Below are 16555 nucleotides of genomic sequence, written 5' to 3'. Positions count from 1 at the left end.
AGGCCCACAGAATCAATATAAATACTGCATGTGTTGCAGCTGAAGTTATCTGCTGCCTTAAAACAAAATAAAATAAAAACAAAATAGAATGAAATAAAATAAAAGTTTGTCAAAAAGCACAGAAAGATGTGGTGGCTAATGGCAGCGGCGGTGACACTGGTCCTGGCAAATGGGCTGGTTGGCTGTGTAACTCTATCTGTGGAGGGGGAATACAGCAGTGGTTGGGTAATGGAAAGGTCATTTAGCCAATCCCCCAGGTAGGGGGGCTGGTCTGACACGGCTAGTTTGTCACAGTTCAATAACTGCCACTCCAGGGGAGTGTGAGGGAGGGAGAGAAAACGAATGAGAGAAGGGTAGCAAGTGTGTGTGTGTGTGTGTGTGTGTGTGCTGCAACCCTGGTGTGTGATAGTGTGCTCAGACCCGGGCAGCACAGCTGATTCCCAGAGCTTGTCCTTCCATTAGAGGCCTCAAACAGGGTCACAGCGAAGGCCAAGCACCACAGACTCAGTCATCTCAATGTGAAAACTTGTAAGCTCGGCCTGGGAGGATTATCTTCGCTCTAACTAGTGGATGTCTGGTTTTTCCAAGTGGGAAAACTGAATTGTTTCACCTTCTTGAACCCAAAAGATGGCCACTTCAGAAGGGTGTCTAGCTCTAATCCATGGCTTTGGTCAAACAGAATGAAAATTTGTATTTACTGAGTAAGAATTTTAGAAGGTTTGAAGGTAGAGAGTGGACTACACATGAGTTGAAACGATAGTCTTTATACAATAAGTTACACTTTCTGTAAATATAGACCAGATACATAAACAATGAACTTCTGTGGTAGTAGAGATGCAGAATCATGGCTCAAACTTCTTTATAATGAAAATGTACATAAACAGACAGTCAAATAGACCAACCTCCATTATTCTCAGTTGGCTGTATTGATTTGTACTGTCCCTTTAACATGTCGTTAGGTGTGTGACAGAATGATCCCCCGGCTTTGTGAGAGAGCCAAAGATTTTCACACATCTCTGGTGAGAGACACCACAGTCTGTCTTTCTCCTCACTTTGAAAATCAATAATAAGCTTCTATGTGCTCATTCACGTGTCTCTGTGTCTTCCCTGAGAGATGCCTGAGGCGCAGATTTGTATTAATCTCAACAGGATCCAGAGATTTGGGATTTTATGTCTGAACCCTGTGTTATGGGAGGGTTTGATCCCATTTAATACTTAAATACTAGGTGTACTTGAAATGTCTCAGAGAGGTCTATGTCTCCCCCTTGTGGTTGTCACAAGAATGTACAAAACAACTGTTGAATGAGAAATGTTCAACAGCAACAAAGTAACAGCAAAACTTTTAGAACTATTGTGGAAAAAAGAAGGATTATTAACATTGGTAATCAGCCGTATTTATAACAATATCATTTCATTTACCACACGTAGTGACGCCTAGTAGAAATGAAAAGATGAATGCAAAAAGGAATAAGACAGTCAAACAAACAGTGGACATCACAATTACAACAGAAGAAGTGCTTTAGTTAGATTTGTACTCATTTACTTTGGTTAGAATGTAATATGTTAACAGGAGGAATAGCTGCTGCAATGCAAAAGCTAACACAGATCTAAATAAAGAACCAAACATATTGTTAATGATATAAGATATTGATGATGACATACTGTACTTATTGAGTTACATGGATACCTGAGGGTAGCCCCTAAACATTCAGCCATCGATGAGTCAACAGTTCACATAAGCTGTGACCGAAACCATCCTGTATGACTACATGAATTTGTCACTGTAAATGAACAAACCAACAACTTCCTCTACAAACAATGTTGACCTGCAGCTAAGAGATTGTGTCAAACACGCACACCGACAGATACCATCATCTAAGCAGACACATATACTGTAAATGATGTGTCTGAAAAACCCTAAAACAACTTTTAAATTTATCCATCAAATGATAGTGAAAGAGAGACTGTCTCAAACATGGGCTGAGCTTGCTGTGGTCAGTGACATCATGGGACAGAAACGCTTCCTCATTCAAAATGACTCACTGATGTTTGGGCCACTCACGGTTTTGAACACAGCTTACTTGGCTAAGTATCCTTCACCTTTCAGTAACTTAATTTAAACTTTTGGTCAGCCATTCGGTTTTGAGTAAAAGTCCTGTCAGAGGAGTTCATTCAGACGAAAGCAGCTGAGTGCAGAAGTAACCAGCGGGATGGCACCTTTGATGTTTAAAGATGCTTTCTGGGTAAGTCTACTTTTTGTGGTCTCATGCTTGGCTGAAATTGTCCTTGTGAAAACTTAAAAGTCATTGGTATCTTCACAATCATGCACCCTACATTTATCTTATCCTTTTTTATGATGAATGCACAAGCTAAGTAAAAAACATTCTATCATTTATCCATTATACTGTATAACGTAAAGTGTCTGCAAAACAAAACAAAACTGATTGTCGTGGCTTTGGTTCACTGCTATATGCAATTTATTATAACCTATAACTTAGTCCACATTTACATGAATTGTATGTGGGTGTGTGTGTGTGTGTGTGTGTGTGTGTGTGTGTGTGTTTGTGTGTGTGTTTGTGTGTGTTTGTGTGAGAAAATTATAGCACAAATGACAGTGTAGAGGTCCAATCTGACACTTTAATAAAAATGTCTTCATAATTCATAAGCTCTGGCAATGTGACTTTACTAAGAAAGTACTGGTAACGCGTACAGTCGATGAATCCAGACAAAGTGTTGTCAATATGTAAGTTATTGTAATGTGTCAAGCTGCCTTTGTAATCTTATAGATAGATAGATAGATAGATAGATAGATAGATAGATAGATAGATAGATAGATAGATAGATAGATAGATAGATAGATAGATAGATAGATAGATAGATAGATAGATAGATAGATAGATAGATAGATAGATAGATACTTTATTTATCCCCTACGGGAAATTCATGTTCATTATATGACAGTTAGTCTGCAAGAGGCAGTTTGATGAAGTACTGAGTGAGCTGCCTTGACATATACATCGGTTTTTGTGGGGTAGTTCTGCATTTTTACCACATAGTAAGTCCAGGATTAACACAAGTACATGTTGCAACTCTTGTTGAGCAACACCGTTCATTGCCGAATTTCTCTGAAGTTTTTCTATGTCTTCTCAACACAGGGATCTGATTTTACTTGCCACGCCGGGTATGATGCTGTGATCCAAAGGTTACGAGATGGAAGGCAAATGTGCAAAGATGTGGAGGAGCTTTTAAAAATGAGGTAGTATCAGTTTGTAGAGTTATTTCAGCAGCTGAAACAAGAACTGACCATTAAACGAGGGGATTTTCAAGAATCCATATACGTAATATCTGTGTTTGTGGTGTAATTAACACCATGATGCAACAAGAGGAATATAAATCTAAGTAAATATAGTTTTCCCCTGTTAAATGACAAAACCAGTGAGTTACCAGATTACTTTAAAAAAAGAGGTTACTGGGGTTTTTGGTATTATCATAAGATGTTTAAATTGCAACAATATGAGTCTCAGATGAGAAGGTCTTTAAATGAACTTCCTGGAAAACAAAATATAGATACTGTCTATATCTATCTCTGTAGTGGTAATCTGATTCAACGGCACATGTAATTAGTCACACTCATGTTCATCACAATAGGTGAACAATTTAGTAGTCTTTTGACCAATTCCTGATGCGCAAAGAACGGCAAGTCTTTATAATATCAACCAACATCTGAAAGTGTGTCTCAGAGGTACAAATATTCTATTTTCTTTGTTTTGTGTTAGTTTCGCTATAAAGAATATAGAAAATTATACAGCAAATTCATATGAGGTAATCTTCAAGATGTAACCAAGTCCAACAAAAGGTGGGTCAGTAGAGCTGGAAAATGGTTCTTTATGCAATAATCCGTAATGTCTCCAGGAAACATGACAGGAACATACAACAGTTCAGCTTTACAACAAAACACTAAAACACATTGTGGGCTCCAGAGTGACGTGTCTGTCTGTTCATACTGCACAGGGCACTAGCAGAGGAGAAGTATGGGAAGGAGCTGGTGACTATTGCTCGCAAAGCTGGAGGACACTCAGAGATCCGGTAAATACATTGTGTCGGTCAAAGTATACTTGCTCAGAGATCAATATTATGTCCTGTATACACATGCAGTGGTTATATAAGTATGATATATTAATTAAAAAAAGAAGAAACTCTAGTTTGGCTACATATTCATTTTGTCCAAAGAGAAGGTGATGAGTTTTAGATGGTTTTTACTGCTGATTGAAACTGACCTGCAACATAAAATATACCGTATCTGTCAGGCACATATGAGTCATACTCTTTTTTAGAGGAAACACACGTTTCTGTGTCTGTGTGAGACAGAAAGAGAAAGAACGAAAGACTGTGTGTGTGTGTGTGTGTGTGTGTGTGTGTGTGTGTGTGTGTGTGTGTGTGTGTGTGTGTGTGTGCGTGTGTGCATGTTCAGATTTGCCCCAGATATTTTCCTGGCACCAGTCCAGTCAGGCTGCGTGTACCACTTACTGCAGGCGACCCTCTCTCTGTAAATAGTGGGTCTTTTTTTTTTTTTTGGCAGTTTCCTGTTCTTTCAAGTTCCCTCAACGTTAGTCACCTGAAAATAAAGATGACTGACTAAAAACCAGAAACAAATGGCTCTACAATGAGGAAATACATTGTGGTAGTGTGTTTGAATCTCTGTCTTAAGTAGTGAAGCACCATTTAATTCCTGTCAGCAAATGCGAGTGAGGTACCCTTCATGGTATTTTGTTCAGTCCAAACTGCTTTGGTGAGGCTGCTTCATCAGCAGTCTCACAGTTAAGTTACTGAGCCTCTGACTGCGTCTTAGGGAGAAACAGGAACAAATTCGTTGGTCAAAAATAACATGCCAAGTCTGAGCTGGATGCTTTTTTTTTAGCTTGCAGAGATAATCAGCCTCTTTGTATCCTAGCAAAAAAACAAGCTGCAGGTATTTGCTTAATCATCTCTGATCTCACATGTGCATTGTTTTTTCAGCACCTTGAGAGCATCCTTTGACCAATTAAAAACACGTAAGTTCATCCGGTCATTTGACAAATCCAACCAAAGTAATAAATACTGCTGCTGTTGATCTTATTTGTGTTCAAATGTGAACAGTTCAGTTTGCTTTTTTTTTATTATTATTATTATTGTTTTTGGCTGCAGAAATTGAGACCATTGGGAACTTTCATATCCAACTATCTGATTTATTGAGAGACGAGGTGAAAAAAATTGAGACATTCAAAGAACATCAGAAAGAGCAGAGGAAGAAGGTATGAGGCAATTTATGTTGCTTAACAACCAACTTATTGTTTACAAACACAGAGGCATTGGGTTTGATTGCCCTGATGAACATAATGTGAAGTCAAATTGCTAACTCTGGTTTTATCCTCATGAAGATTATTTTGTTGTTATATTGTTGTTCCCACTTTCATTAGGTGCTTTGGAGCTTTTGGTTTCAAGTTTCCATAGTATGTTAGTAACTTACAAGACCACTGAGATCATATGAAGATATATCTTTTAGTTTCACTCTTCTGTTTCTTCCTGTAGTTTGAGAGCATCATGGAGAAGCTTCAGAAGAAAAAGGCTGCTTTGTTCAAGAAGACCATGGAGGTAGGGAAACAGCCACCGCCGGTTTAATTTGAATTAGTGTTTTACATTTAATCCAGAAAGCAAACATTTTCTCTTTGTGAAGATGTGATATGTTGTACGCAGCTTTCACTGGCATAAACAGCAAACATTGCACATCTTTTACAGTCCATGGCTTTTTGTTTCTCTTTCTCTCAGTCGAAGAAGAACTATGAGCTGAGATGCAAAGAGGCAGACGAGGCAGAACATGGGGCTGAGAAGACCAACATAACACCCAAAAACTCAGAAAAGGTACAATCAACATCTGAATTACCTCTCTATAATAACAGTAATCAGACAAGTTTGTAAAGAAACTGCTGCTCTGATTAAAGTAATCCAAATACAAACCTTCAGGGTATTTCACTTTGACCTTGATCTTTGTGCAGCACCAGTGATGCAATGCAACATCTAGCAAGGAGGAACTGAACTTTGTTCAAGATGTACTATTGTGACTCTAAATGTGCTATCCGTCATCTATTTTTAGGTAAATTCATTATCATGCAGGTTCCCCAAATGACCCCGATTACTTTCAAGCATTTGTATATTCAAGAAACATGCCACAGTAAAATTTCAAACCATGTCTAAATATGTTTTGGCCTTTTCATGTTCAAAGTTAAGGTCTCTCTGGCCTGTGATCAGACTTTGTCACATTGGTTATCTCTGTTGCTTCCTGTGTAATATTCACAGGCACGTCACAGGGCCAAGCAATGCAGACAGACCGCCAATGAAGCAGGTAAAACCCAGAGTCACATTTCTTCTGATGGCTATTTCTAACCTGATTAAATGTCTTTCTCTCTGTATTCACATCATTTGTCAACACTGCTACTACTGATTATGTACATTTAGAGAATCATATATGGAAATTCTGCACTGTACATTACTTAGTTAGCAAATCTTGAGCGAGACTGGACAAAGTTTACTTGTCTTCATTGCTGTGTTTCATTTCTAACTACAACCATCTATAAATATTCTGTAATCGCTCACAGAGAAGCTGTACTTCAACCACGTCGTTCAGCTAGAAAGCGTTCGCCAGGACTGGGAGGAAACACATAAAAGCACATGTGAGGTACTGTGGATGGTAATGCTCTGTAACATAGTCACAATCTAAAATTAGGTCTAACCAGGTAGACTAAACCTCACACCACATCCCCTTTATCTGTACAATCTCCTAACATTGCTGGCCAGTGGGGAAATAAACCTTATGTTGCAGGGTGCATGCTAAAAACAGATGATCAAACCCACAGGTACTTATAGAATATAAGTATAATTCAGCCACGTGTAGTGCAAGCAGATAATACTGCCGGTGACACTAATGCAGCATGACAACTGTTAGCATGAGGGACATTAGAAAAGAGGAAACAATCATGTCTCTGCAGTCATTAAGTCACTGATATTAACCTGGGAGTGGTACAGTAGAGACCATTGGTGTGTATGTGTTTTCCAGGTGTTCCAGAAGCTGGAGGTAGATCGAATTGGGATGCTCAGGTGTACCCTCTGGGACCACTGCAATCATTTCTCCATGCAGTGTGTCAAAGACGATGAGGTGAGCTCACTAAATGGTTCCTCTTAACGTTTATGTACAAACCCTAAAAAGTACAATGGTAACACCATTGTAAGAATACCATAGTAATTTAGTCACTACCATGATGGGACATTACCAATTGGTAGTGAACAAATTACCACTGTATTAGTAAGGTACAACAATACCATGATATTGGACTGTGCTACACCACAACTACCAGTAAATGAACAGTTATCTGATTTAAACAAAAGAAAAAAATACACAGTAAACTTTAAATGTAAACGCAATTTATTCATCTTAACAGAAAAATATAATGTCATGGTCAATATAAATGATTTATTGATTTCTCTCCTAGAATACCTCAGCACCCTCTGGTTCAGCTTGGGATTAATGCTTGGTTTAATTCAGGCACAGGTTCAAAACTTATGTACAAATGTAATTTTAGAAGCAATTTGTAATCAGAAATTACTATATTACTAGATACAGAAGTTACTATATTATTTGTTCTGCATTTAAGTTACACTTTAGTACAATTAATCTGTTTAAATTTCAATAGCCATGCTAGGGGCGTGGCTGTATGCATGTCAATGCCAGCTTGTCGATCAGTTCACCATAGATACAGACATTCATGATCGTTCATGATCCCCAGAGGATGTGCTAATTAGCGAATGTTAGCATGATAAATTAAAATGCTGAGCATGTTTTTAAACATTGTGCCTGCTAAGCATCAATGCTTATGTGCTAAAGTTGGCATTTGCCTCAAAACACTGCTGTGCTAATGTATAGCCCCAATGCTAGTGTAGCTGTGGACTCTTTTCTTGAAAGCCAGTTGGTGGCTGAAACACCTTTCACACATGCTCATTGTCTTCCTCACGTCAGGTATATCTATCATGGAACTTGAAATGAAAAGTCTCTAACTACAGAAAATATATTTTTTAGTTTGTTTGTTTTTTAACCTACTGATCTAAACAGGAAAAGTGTTTAATTCTGATTTCTCATGGATTGTCTGTTGTATAAAATTAGTTTTTCGAGGAGGTGAGGAAGCAGCTGCAGCAGTGTGACATCCTGACAGACAACAACTGCTTCATAGAGATGAAAAGCACGGGATCAAAGCCTCCAGGTGAGCTGTCATGGTGGGCCAGGCATTTGACATAATGAGGATCTTTTAGAGGCTTCTCAGCACTTAGATAGCCTTTTCCCCTTCAGAGGAAACTACAAAGTTGAAAAGAGAAGTGAGAAAAAGGTGCAACGGCAAAATAATAGGATTTGGAATGCTACTCAGCTAATGACCTTTCTCTTTCAGTAAAAGCTGCAGAATGAGACTTGTCCTCACTTCTCAAATGAACAGCTTCTCTTTTCCTCTCACAGAGCCCATAGTGTTTGAGAGCTGCTACCAGACAAATGTGTCCGGAGAAAGCAATGGCCAAGCTCTTTTTGCAGGAGGAGAAGACATGATGAGGAGGTGTGACACAAATAACCTTAGGAGGAGGAATCAGGAGGAGATTGCATTGTTACCGGACAGGATAACCTGCCAGGGTTGAAAGAATAGTGCATGAATACCACAAAATTGGTGTGGCAATCAGAAAATGCTTTCTCTTCCTAGTTCATCTTTTTTTTTCAGTTCCTTTTTTCATGTTGACCAATAAAAATAAAAAAAAACCTAACCTAAATATTTTACTTAAACTCGGGTCACACAGGTGCTCTGATTCCCTTCTCGGAAGCTCTGTGAACGTCAGCATCAATAATCCTCAGACATCACAATCAGCACTGACATCTGTTGGCATGTGTAAGTACTGCAATTACTTGCTCAATTACCATCATCTCTCAGTTTGTTATATTTATGTATTTCTGAATGCGAAGCATAATAAATTCATTGGAATGATGTTGTTGGCTTTACCTTCTACCTGATTATTGTGTTGTGTGCTCCAAGTGGATGTTAATACTTAATTATGGATTGACATATTCACATTCTCCTCTCAGCAAACACATTAGTGGACCCCAAGATTTAAAAATGAAGTTCTCTTGATGTGTTTTCATACAACTCAAATATGCCATATAACGCAGACATAAAGACATATATAAATTAATGGAAAATATCATCTTATTGTACATGTTTGCAAAACACAACACCTTCTATGGTATTCAGTGGTTTTATTACAATAAATAGAAGCATAAATTAGGAAACATAATTGTATATTTGAATTGAATTGAATATAAATGTACTGCATACAATGAATTGTACTTAGATCTATAAATAGAGGCTAACATTTGGCGTTTGCAATTATCTGCTATGACTGTAGCCTCAGTTGAGATTTCAGATGGAGGACGAGCACCTCTACTAGACCTCCAGCAGGAAACATCATTGGCCACATTCATAGATGATGAAGATATCTACATTGCGCTTTATGCATACACTGCACAGGTGAACATTTTACCTCATTTGGTTACAAGTTTGTCAAAAGAAGAGTACCATTGATCTTCATGTAGAGTGTGTTTAAAAAAAAAAGGAAAAAAGAAAAAGTAATGTAGGTATTCAGGTGAGATTTGAGAAAAAGGCTTTGTTGTGTTACCCATCTCTAACTGACATGTGTTATGTTTGTTCCCATTGACTGGTCAGGCAGACGATGAACTGTCTGTGAGCAAAGGGGACATGGTCCGAGTGTTGGAGCGAGGAGAAGATGGTTGGTGGATCGTGGAGAAGGACAGTCTGACTGGACTGGTGCCAGGAAACTATCTGGGCAAAATCTGAACATGCACATACAAACACACAGACACACACAAAAACACACAGACACACACACACACACACACACACACACACACACACACACACACACACACACACACACACACACACACACACACACACACACAAATAAGAAAATACAAACAAATACACAGAAACAAATGACAAAACACAAATAGCCACACACCTAAACACATCTGTGCGCATTACGCTTAAAGACACAGTCAAAATGTGTCAAACATGCAAAACAACATACATGAACATGAACACATTCTGCATCACGTCACTTATAGATTAAGATATACACACACTTTCCGTTCCAAGCTTCCTGGATAAATGCTCTTTTACGAGCACAGCTGATGTCAAACTGTTTTCCTGATTTTCTGAACATGCACTGAAAATCTAGCATCATTTGTAAGTGGGTTTGTTATTTATTAATGGTAAGTTAGTCGAACAGTTTGTTTGTGATTGTATTTAGGTTTTAACCCTGCTACCTCATGTGTTTTACGGCTGGGATTCTTCATTCTCTATACTTAGACCAGTGTACGCACAGTGTCACAGGACTGAAGAATTATTATCTAAATTGCTCAAAAATGGCTTCCACTGACTTTGCTGTATGTCACTAAGTCATTGTTTTGCCCTTATTTGTTAGTGTGAATCAATGTGAGTAAACAACTATTATTATACCAGAGCAAGCCAGGGTTTGCATGACAACAATGCAGGTTATTGTACTTAACATGACAGAAATAACTGATAAATTATCTCCAGTTGGTAAGAAAATAGAGCAGTGCATTTGAGGAATTCCTATTAGATAAACCCATCTCTTCAAGAGATCCTAAGTATCTGCAGCACAAATTTTACGGTGTGTGTAAGGATGATCCAGCAATGGACTGTGCTGGTTTGGTTTTGTCTCTCAGGTTCTGTCCGGTATTTTTGTGTGTCTGTTTGTGAGCTGCGGAATATAGAGGGTCATGTTGTGTATGTAATTATGTCTACTGTCTATAAGGTATTTTCAGTGACCCCTGGGAAGATCATCAGTTACCATGGAGATCAGAATACAAAAAAATGAAGTTTATATAACTGAGGAAACGATAAGACTGTGATGATGATCTGTTGAATGGTGGCACATCGACTTGTTTAACTATATTCATATTCTTCATGTGCCTGATGAAAAATCAAATCATTACCTCTGTATGTATCATTTAATTGGTAACATATTTACTTTCATATAAAACCATGTGAATAAAAAGGCAATGAAAGAGACAAGTTAAAATGTATGAGTTTATTTGTCCCCGGCCTGTTCTCCACTCTATACACAATTTTGTTTGTCGTGTTTTGAGCACTAGCTTAATATCTAGGGGTCAACTTAACAGCTCAAAAATATTTAAACAGAGGCCAGTTTCACAAAAAAAATGTATAAAATAACAGGTCATACTTCTTTATAGCAGGTTTATAACTAGCAAACTAAACAGAAAGAATTCAAACTGAATCTACACAAACACAAGTCTTCAGGTAACACTGATAATACTCCAACTAATAGCACTGGAGACTAAAAGGTTGATTCACAATTTCTATATGGGCGATGCCTCACTAGTGAAGCCAGATTAAGAGAACATCCACACCAAAACAGAATGTACATCATTCACAATCTGGATATTTGTGAATATGAAGAACTCTTTCTACCAAACATGGTTTAAGAGAAGAAACGCAGAGGTGCTTCACAAACATAAATCTGAAGTTAAAAACACTGAATCTGTTCTTTCTATGGTAAAAAAGTTTTTCCATTTTCACAAAGTCTGGTCAAAGCCAACATATTACGAATAGTGTACATGTTCTTTTTAGCATAGACCTTGCATTTTAACAACCATGAAATATCTCCAGAGCTGCAGCCATAGTGCAAACTAGCCTGCAAGGAATTACATTCCATGCCACATTCCCAATCACAATCTCACACAGAAGCTCCAAGTTAATTCTCATCATCATCCTCACTGGGAACGAGCTCAAATATGAAGCCACAATTAAAAGAAAAAAAGAAATCAGCATCAATATCACAAATGTCAATTAGCCATATACAACTTTGGCTTTTATAAGTATTTATAAGGGAAAAAAAACAAACATATAAAGTAACAGTAACTTACAATGCATGTCAATAAATAACTGGTTTCGCCTTGAAGCCCCCGCCCACCCACACCACGTCATCAGTGTTCGCTACTTTATCATGAATTGTGCAAGGTGTGCTTGAGCTTATATAACTACAGCTGAAATCTACTGTGAACATGTCCGGTGACGCTCCTTTTGATTTTCTGAGTGCTTCGCTGACTGGCTGCGTCCTTCATGCATAGCTGTTGGTTGTGACCAGCAGCTCGTACGCTGGGTCATGACTCCTCCTGCACAGCACCACGCAGGCACAGAGCATTCCCAGCATCTGCAGACACACAGCGCAGGAATGAAAAGAAAAGCTATTATTGAAGTAATTCTGCCCTTTTGCAAGCATGGAAGGCGAATGACAAAGAGAGGCACGAGTGTAATCAAACAGCAAGAGCTCATGATCAGTTCTTTTCTAATTTAATGGGTGTTGGGAGAAACTACTGAACATTTGCTGTATTGTAAATTTATATTCAGCACTGCAGTTGATAACAAGGATCCTGCTCTCCTGGAATAATTGCTTTTTGTCCCTGTGCTACAATGGAAAATCACGCTGTATAAGCAAATGCTCTTAAACCAAGAAGCTGAATCTTTTCACACATTCAGAATGCATGCTATTTTATAATGCGTATGTTTGAATGTAATAGAAAGTGATTGGCCATGCTGTCTTTGTCACTACTTTGGGAGCAAGGGTTTCCTGGTCAGCAGCAGCCATGCTGAGCTGTTAAACACACCACAAATCCTTTGACTGAATTAGGTCAGAGCTGTTGTCAGCTCAGTTTTCTGCTGACAGAGAATGCCGCAGCTGTAATTATGTTCCCAATTAACATGATTTTGACTTGATTTTGAAACAGTCCTGTAATAACAAATCTTAAATGTGTTTTTTGCAGTAAGGCAGAAGATTGCTGTGTTAAGTACTCAAAGAGGCTTTAGCTCTTAGATTTAGGATTACTGTCAAATCTTTTTTCAAAAATTACAATCCTTGATTTAGATTATAGCATAACATAATTTGAGAAAAATCTCTGACATAAACAGTCAGACAACTAGACAGATTTCTATACATCTACTATTCATCTCTATTATTTCTTGTCCCCCTTACCTGTATAGATGCAAAAGTTAATGCAGCCCATATGACGTACATCATGATCTCCTTTAACTTCTTCACAACAAGAGCTTCACAACCCTGAGATAGAAAATAAAAAATGAAAAGAGTTTCACATCTATGACAAATGCACAAGCAATAATGCCAGAGAATCTTTCAAATGTTAAGTCCGTTTAAACAAAATGTTCATCTGTAAATCAAATGTCACTGAGGTTTTAGCTGATGTACTCCTTCATTCAAGCATTTTGTGTTTACCTCTTGGTAGAGATCTGCTGGTCGAGTGAGAGTGCCAGTGCAGTTGCTGATGTTCGGCTGACAGCAGCTGACTGGCACACTGTTGTTCTTGGATTCTTTAAACCAGCGAGTGTTCCTCCAGTCAGAGTAGTTGTGAATGCCACAGCAGTGAAGCTGACAGGAACAGAGAAAGGTGGTGAGGGAAATCTTGTTAAAAACAATATACACGTGAAAAGGCATAAAAATGTCATGTGAGTTCATTAAAACTATTCAATTTTTAGCTGGCAAAAGAAAAAGATTTGACACAGTGGACTCTTTCCCCTCACCTGCCTCTGCACATAGTCAATAGCGCGACTGGGAGCGTCAGTGTTGGTGCCGTTGTACTCGTTGTAAACTTTCTGGATGGAGTGATTCACCTCATCTTCTACCTGAAACAAATACATAGCTGCAATTTTCATATATATCTCTAAGGAACAGTTTTTCACATTATTATAAGTCTAATTAACAACATAGGTCAACATTATCATTTGTTTATTATTTGTTATACACAATACTGAATGCAACAATAAATGTTATGTATAAAACATATATTGTATAAAATAAAGGAATGTTCAGCTTTTTCAATCGTGGGCCAAAATGTTGGAAGTCTGATTTTAGATCCATTTTAAAACACAGGCCAGTTAGGCAGTGTTTACCTTTGCCCTGTATATGTAGCCCAGCACCACCACCACACACTCTGTTACAAATACCAGCAGGAGAATGGCAGCAAACTGAAATGACAACAAAGACACATTGTTCAGAGACCCATTAGTAAGGTAAGTCAGAAGTAAAATGCATTGCTCATGATTTTTCATCCCACTTAAATAAATATTTATCCCCAGTCTCATGTTACTGTGTGTCTTCCTTGAGTAACAGACATGTTGCATGTCCACCACAGCATTCAGCTCATTGTAAGCTTGCAAGTCAAAGTAGAGCACACTCACAGTCGCCAGACCACAGGAGCTTTCACGTATTGTTGCACAGCAACCAATCAGGCCGATGATGAAGAGAAGAGTCCCGACAGCTATTATTATGACAGCGGGAATCAAAGTGTACACATCTTCAAAGAAGTGGTCGTAGTCATCATATGTGATAAACACATAGGCTCCGATGTAGCATAAAATCCCAGCTGCAGCCTGCATATAAAACCAGAGAAACAGGAGTCACACAGAGAGAAGGACGTCCTTCAGTCCTCCTATGGATCACACAACCCTATTACATTCAGTTGTTAAACTATGTCTCATAATGAATATTCTTTTTCTAGTTGTTAATGATTGATCATTTGTTTTTGTTTCATTATGATATACTGTGCAGTGCAGTAATTCAGCTGGGTAGTGCATTGTATGTATATTACAGTGCATATAGAGGTACTGTACATAGTATAGTGTTGTGTAGAGCTGGGTTTTGTAAAGCTTTTTTGTCTTATTTTTATCCTTGTATTCAGAATTACTTGCATTGCAAACCTTGCACAACCTGCTTTGGCAATACTGTATATATTATGGTCATGTCAATAAATTCGAAATCCAGACAAAAAGACAAAATAAGCAAATATTTAGGCTAAAAAAAGACCAATCATATAAATATTAAAACATTTACATGTGGAGAATAGCAGTTTAGGCTCAGAGAGATATAACAGATTTGAAAGACAGGTGCAGTGTGAACTTGTTATCTCTACATCATTCACATCCTGAGACACTCTTTTTAAGCGAAACCCTTCAGAGCTCAGGTTATAGTTTCTGTTTTCTTATTACGTGTGTATATTTAATCCAATCGCGCTAGTCTGTTACTATAATGATGCAGTGTGGTTTCATGTAGCACTGCAGGTTCACTCAGCAGACGCTACAGTACCTGGCAGCTGCCGCATAACGTCATAGCTACAACTCGTGGGCGGTAGCTATCGAGACACTGCAGCTGGCTCCCGTCACATTATTGTTTCTCCATTTAGTGCACCTCGCAGTGAGTGCAAACGGGACACCGTGTCGGTGAATATCCCGGCTCAAACTGCTGTTCGTCTATCGTCGGAGCGCAACCCGCAGCGCATCTCTGGCGCAGTTTGCTAGCTTGCTAACGCTCTCCATCCCTGGCCTCACTGGGATGCTGCACATTGTTCAAACATCTGTCGTTTTCTTACCCAAAATATGAGATTGAGAAAAACCAAGACGGTTTTGGACGACGTAATTCCACACTGTCCCATTGTATCTTGAGCATCAAAATTAAAACTGTGAGCAAAGAAAAAAAATATTGATGCACCTGCACCTTGACTGTTATAATAATAAAATGGCTTCGGTGGTCCTGCCCCACTGTGCAGATTCTTCTGGGCTCCACCAATGAAATCAAAAGGCAACGGTCACGTGCTCAGATGACATCATCATTCAAAACAAACAGTCTGATGGAGGATATTTGAACATTGATCCCTGTAGCACTGTATCATACACAATGCAACTTGTGCATTTAATATTAAATTGTATGTTAGTTCTTAGTATTTATAAGTATCAATCACTACATCACACTCGTTTTTACACAGCACGTCATATAATCATCCTGCACATAACAATTTAATATGAGGCCTTAAGATGTTATTAACTTGTGCACCACAAAATTAACTTAAATCAGCGTAGTATGATGTAATGTGTCATAAGCAAAAACAAGAGTTTGATCAAAAGCAACAATAGATGAACAGGTGCATTTGTAATTCATCTGCTCTAGTCTGACTGTTTTGTAGTTGTGTGTTTCTGGAAAAAGATAAACTTTATCTGAGCATTTGCAACTGGATATGCATTTACATATTTAAGACTACAGCAGCTCAGGTGGGATGCTGACAGAGTGGTTATTTTGTCTGCAAATATGGCACCCCTCTTCTGAACACATAATATAAGCCCAATAAAAAAAATAAAAAAAACACTGACGGGCAGAATTGATGTCCTCAAAGTGTAGTAAAGGGTTTTATGCCAGGGGTGGCAGTGTGTGATTGCTAGTTTTATACTGGCATAAAATTTGTGAGGGGCATACCACCCTACAACCATATGATAATCCTTATGCTGACGACATACATTTTTCAGATGTTCAGTCTCAGGCCTGAATGAATAATAACACACACACTGCACCCACACAGTCCTTTGGC

General features: G+C 38.4%; 2 protein-coding genes across 2 annotated transcripts; one reads left to right on the top strand and one right to left on the bottom strand.

The window, feature by feature from the left end:
- The first annotated feature begins 2040 nt into the window (after window positions 1–2040).
- LOC111659169 (proline-serine-threonine phosphatase-interacting protein 1-like) lies at window positions 2041–9952 on the top strand. Its single transcript, XM_023412018.2, has 15 exons — window positions 2041–2243; window positions 3156–3256; window positions 4012–4086; window positions 5017–5051; window positions 5185–5291; window positions 5569–5631; window positions 5806–5898; window positions 6334–6379; window positions 6633–6712; window positions 7091–7189; window positions 8192–8288; window positions 8537–8630; window positions 8866–8954; window positions 9469–9590; window positions 9786–9952. The coding sequence occupies exons 1-15, from the start codon at window positions 2211–2213 to the stop codon at window positions 9915–9917; spliced, it is 1266 nt and encodes a 421-aa protein (XP_023267786.1). The 5' UTR covers window positions 2041–2210; the 3' UTR covers window positions 9918–9952.
- A 1229-nt stretch (window positions 9953–11181) lies between these two features.
- Window positions 11182–15720, bottom strand: LOC111659107 (tetraspanin-3-like). The gene is made up of 7 exons (XM_023411924.2): window positions 15566–15720; window positions 14379–14570; window positions 14091–14165; window positions 13722–13823; window positions 13417–13569; window positions 13159–13242; window positions 11182–12339 (listed from the first exon to the last, which is right to left on the bottom strand). Exons 1-7 carry the CDS (start codon window positions 15626–15628, stop codon window positions 12247–12249), a joined length of 762 nt encoding a protein of 253 aa, XP_023267692.1. The 5' UTR covers window positions 15629–15720; the 3' UTR covers window positions 11182–12246.
- Between the last annotated feature and the right edge of the window lie 835 nt (window positions 15721–16555).

The sequence above is a fragment of the Seriola lalandi genome, unplaced genomic scaffold (assembly GCF_002814215.2).
Source record: "Seriola lalandi dorsalis isolate HSWRI2012SDOR001 ecotype SW California unplaced genomic scaffold, Sedor1 jcf7180002054474, whole genome shotgun sequence".
In the NCBI taxonomy this organism is placed as follows: Eukaryota; Metazoa; Chordata; class Actinopteri; order Carangiformes; family Carangidae; genus Seriola; species Seriola lalandi.
The sequence above is the reverse complement of the archived record's forward strand: the minus strand, read 5'-3'. Positions and strand labels throughout refer to the sequence as shown.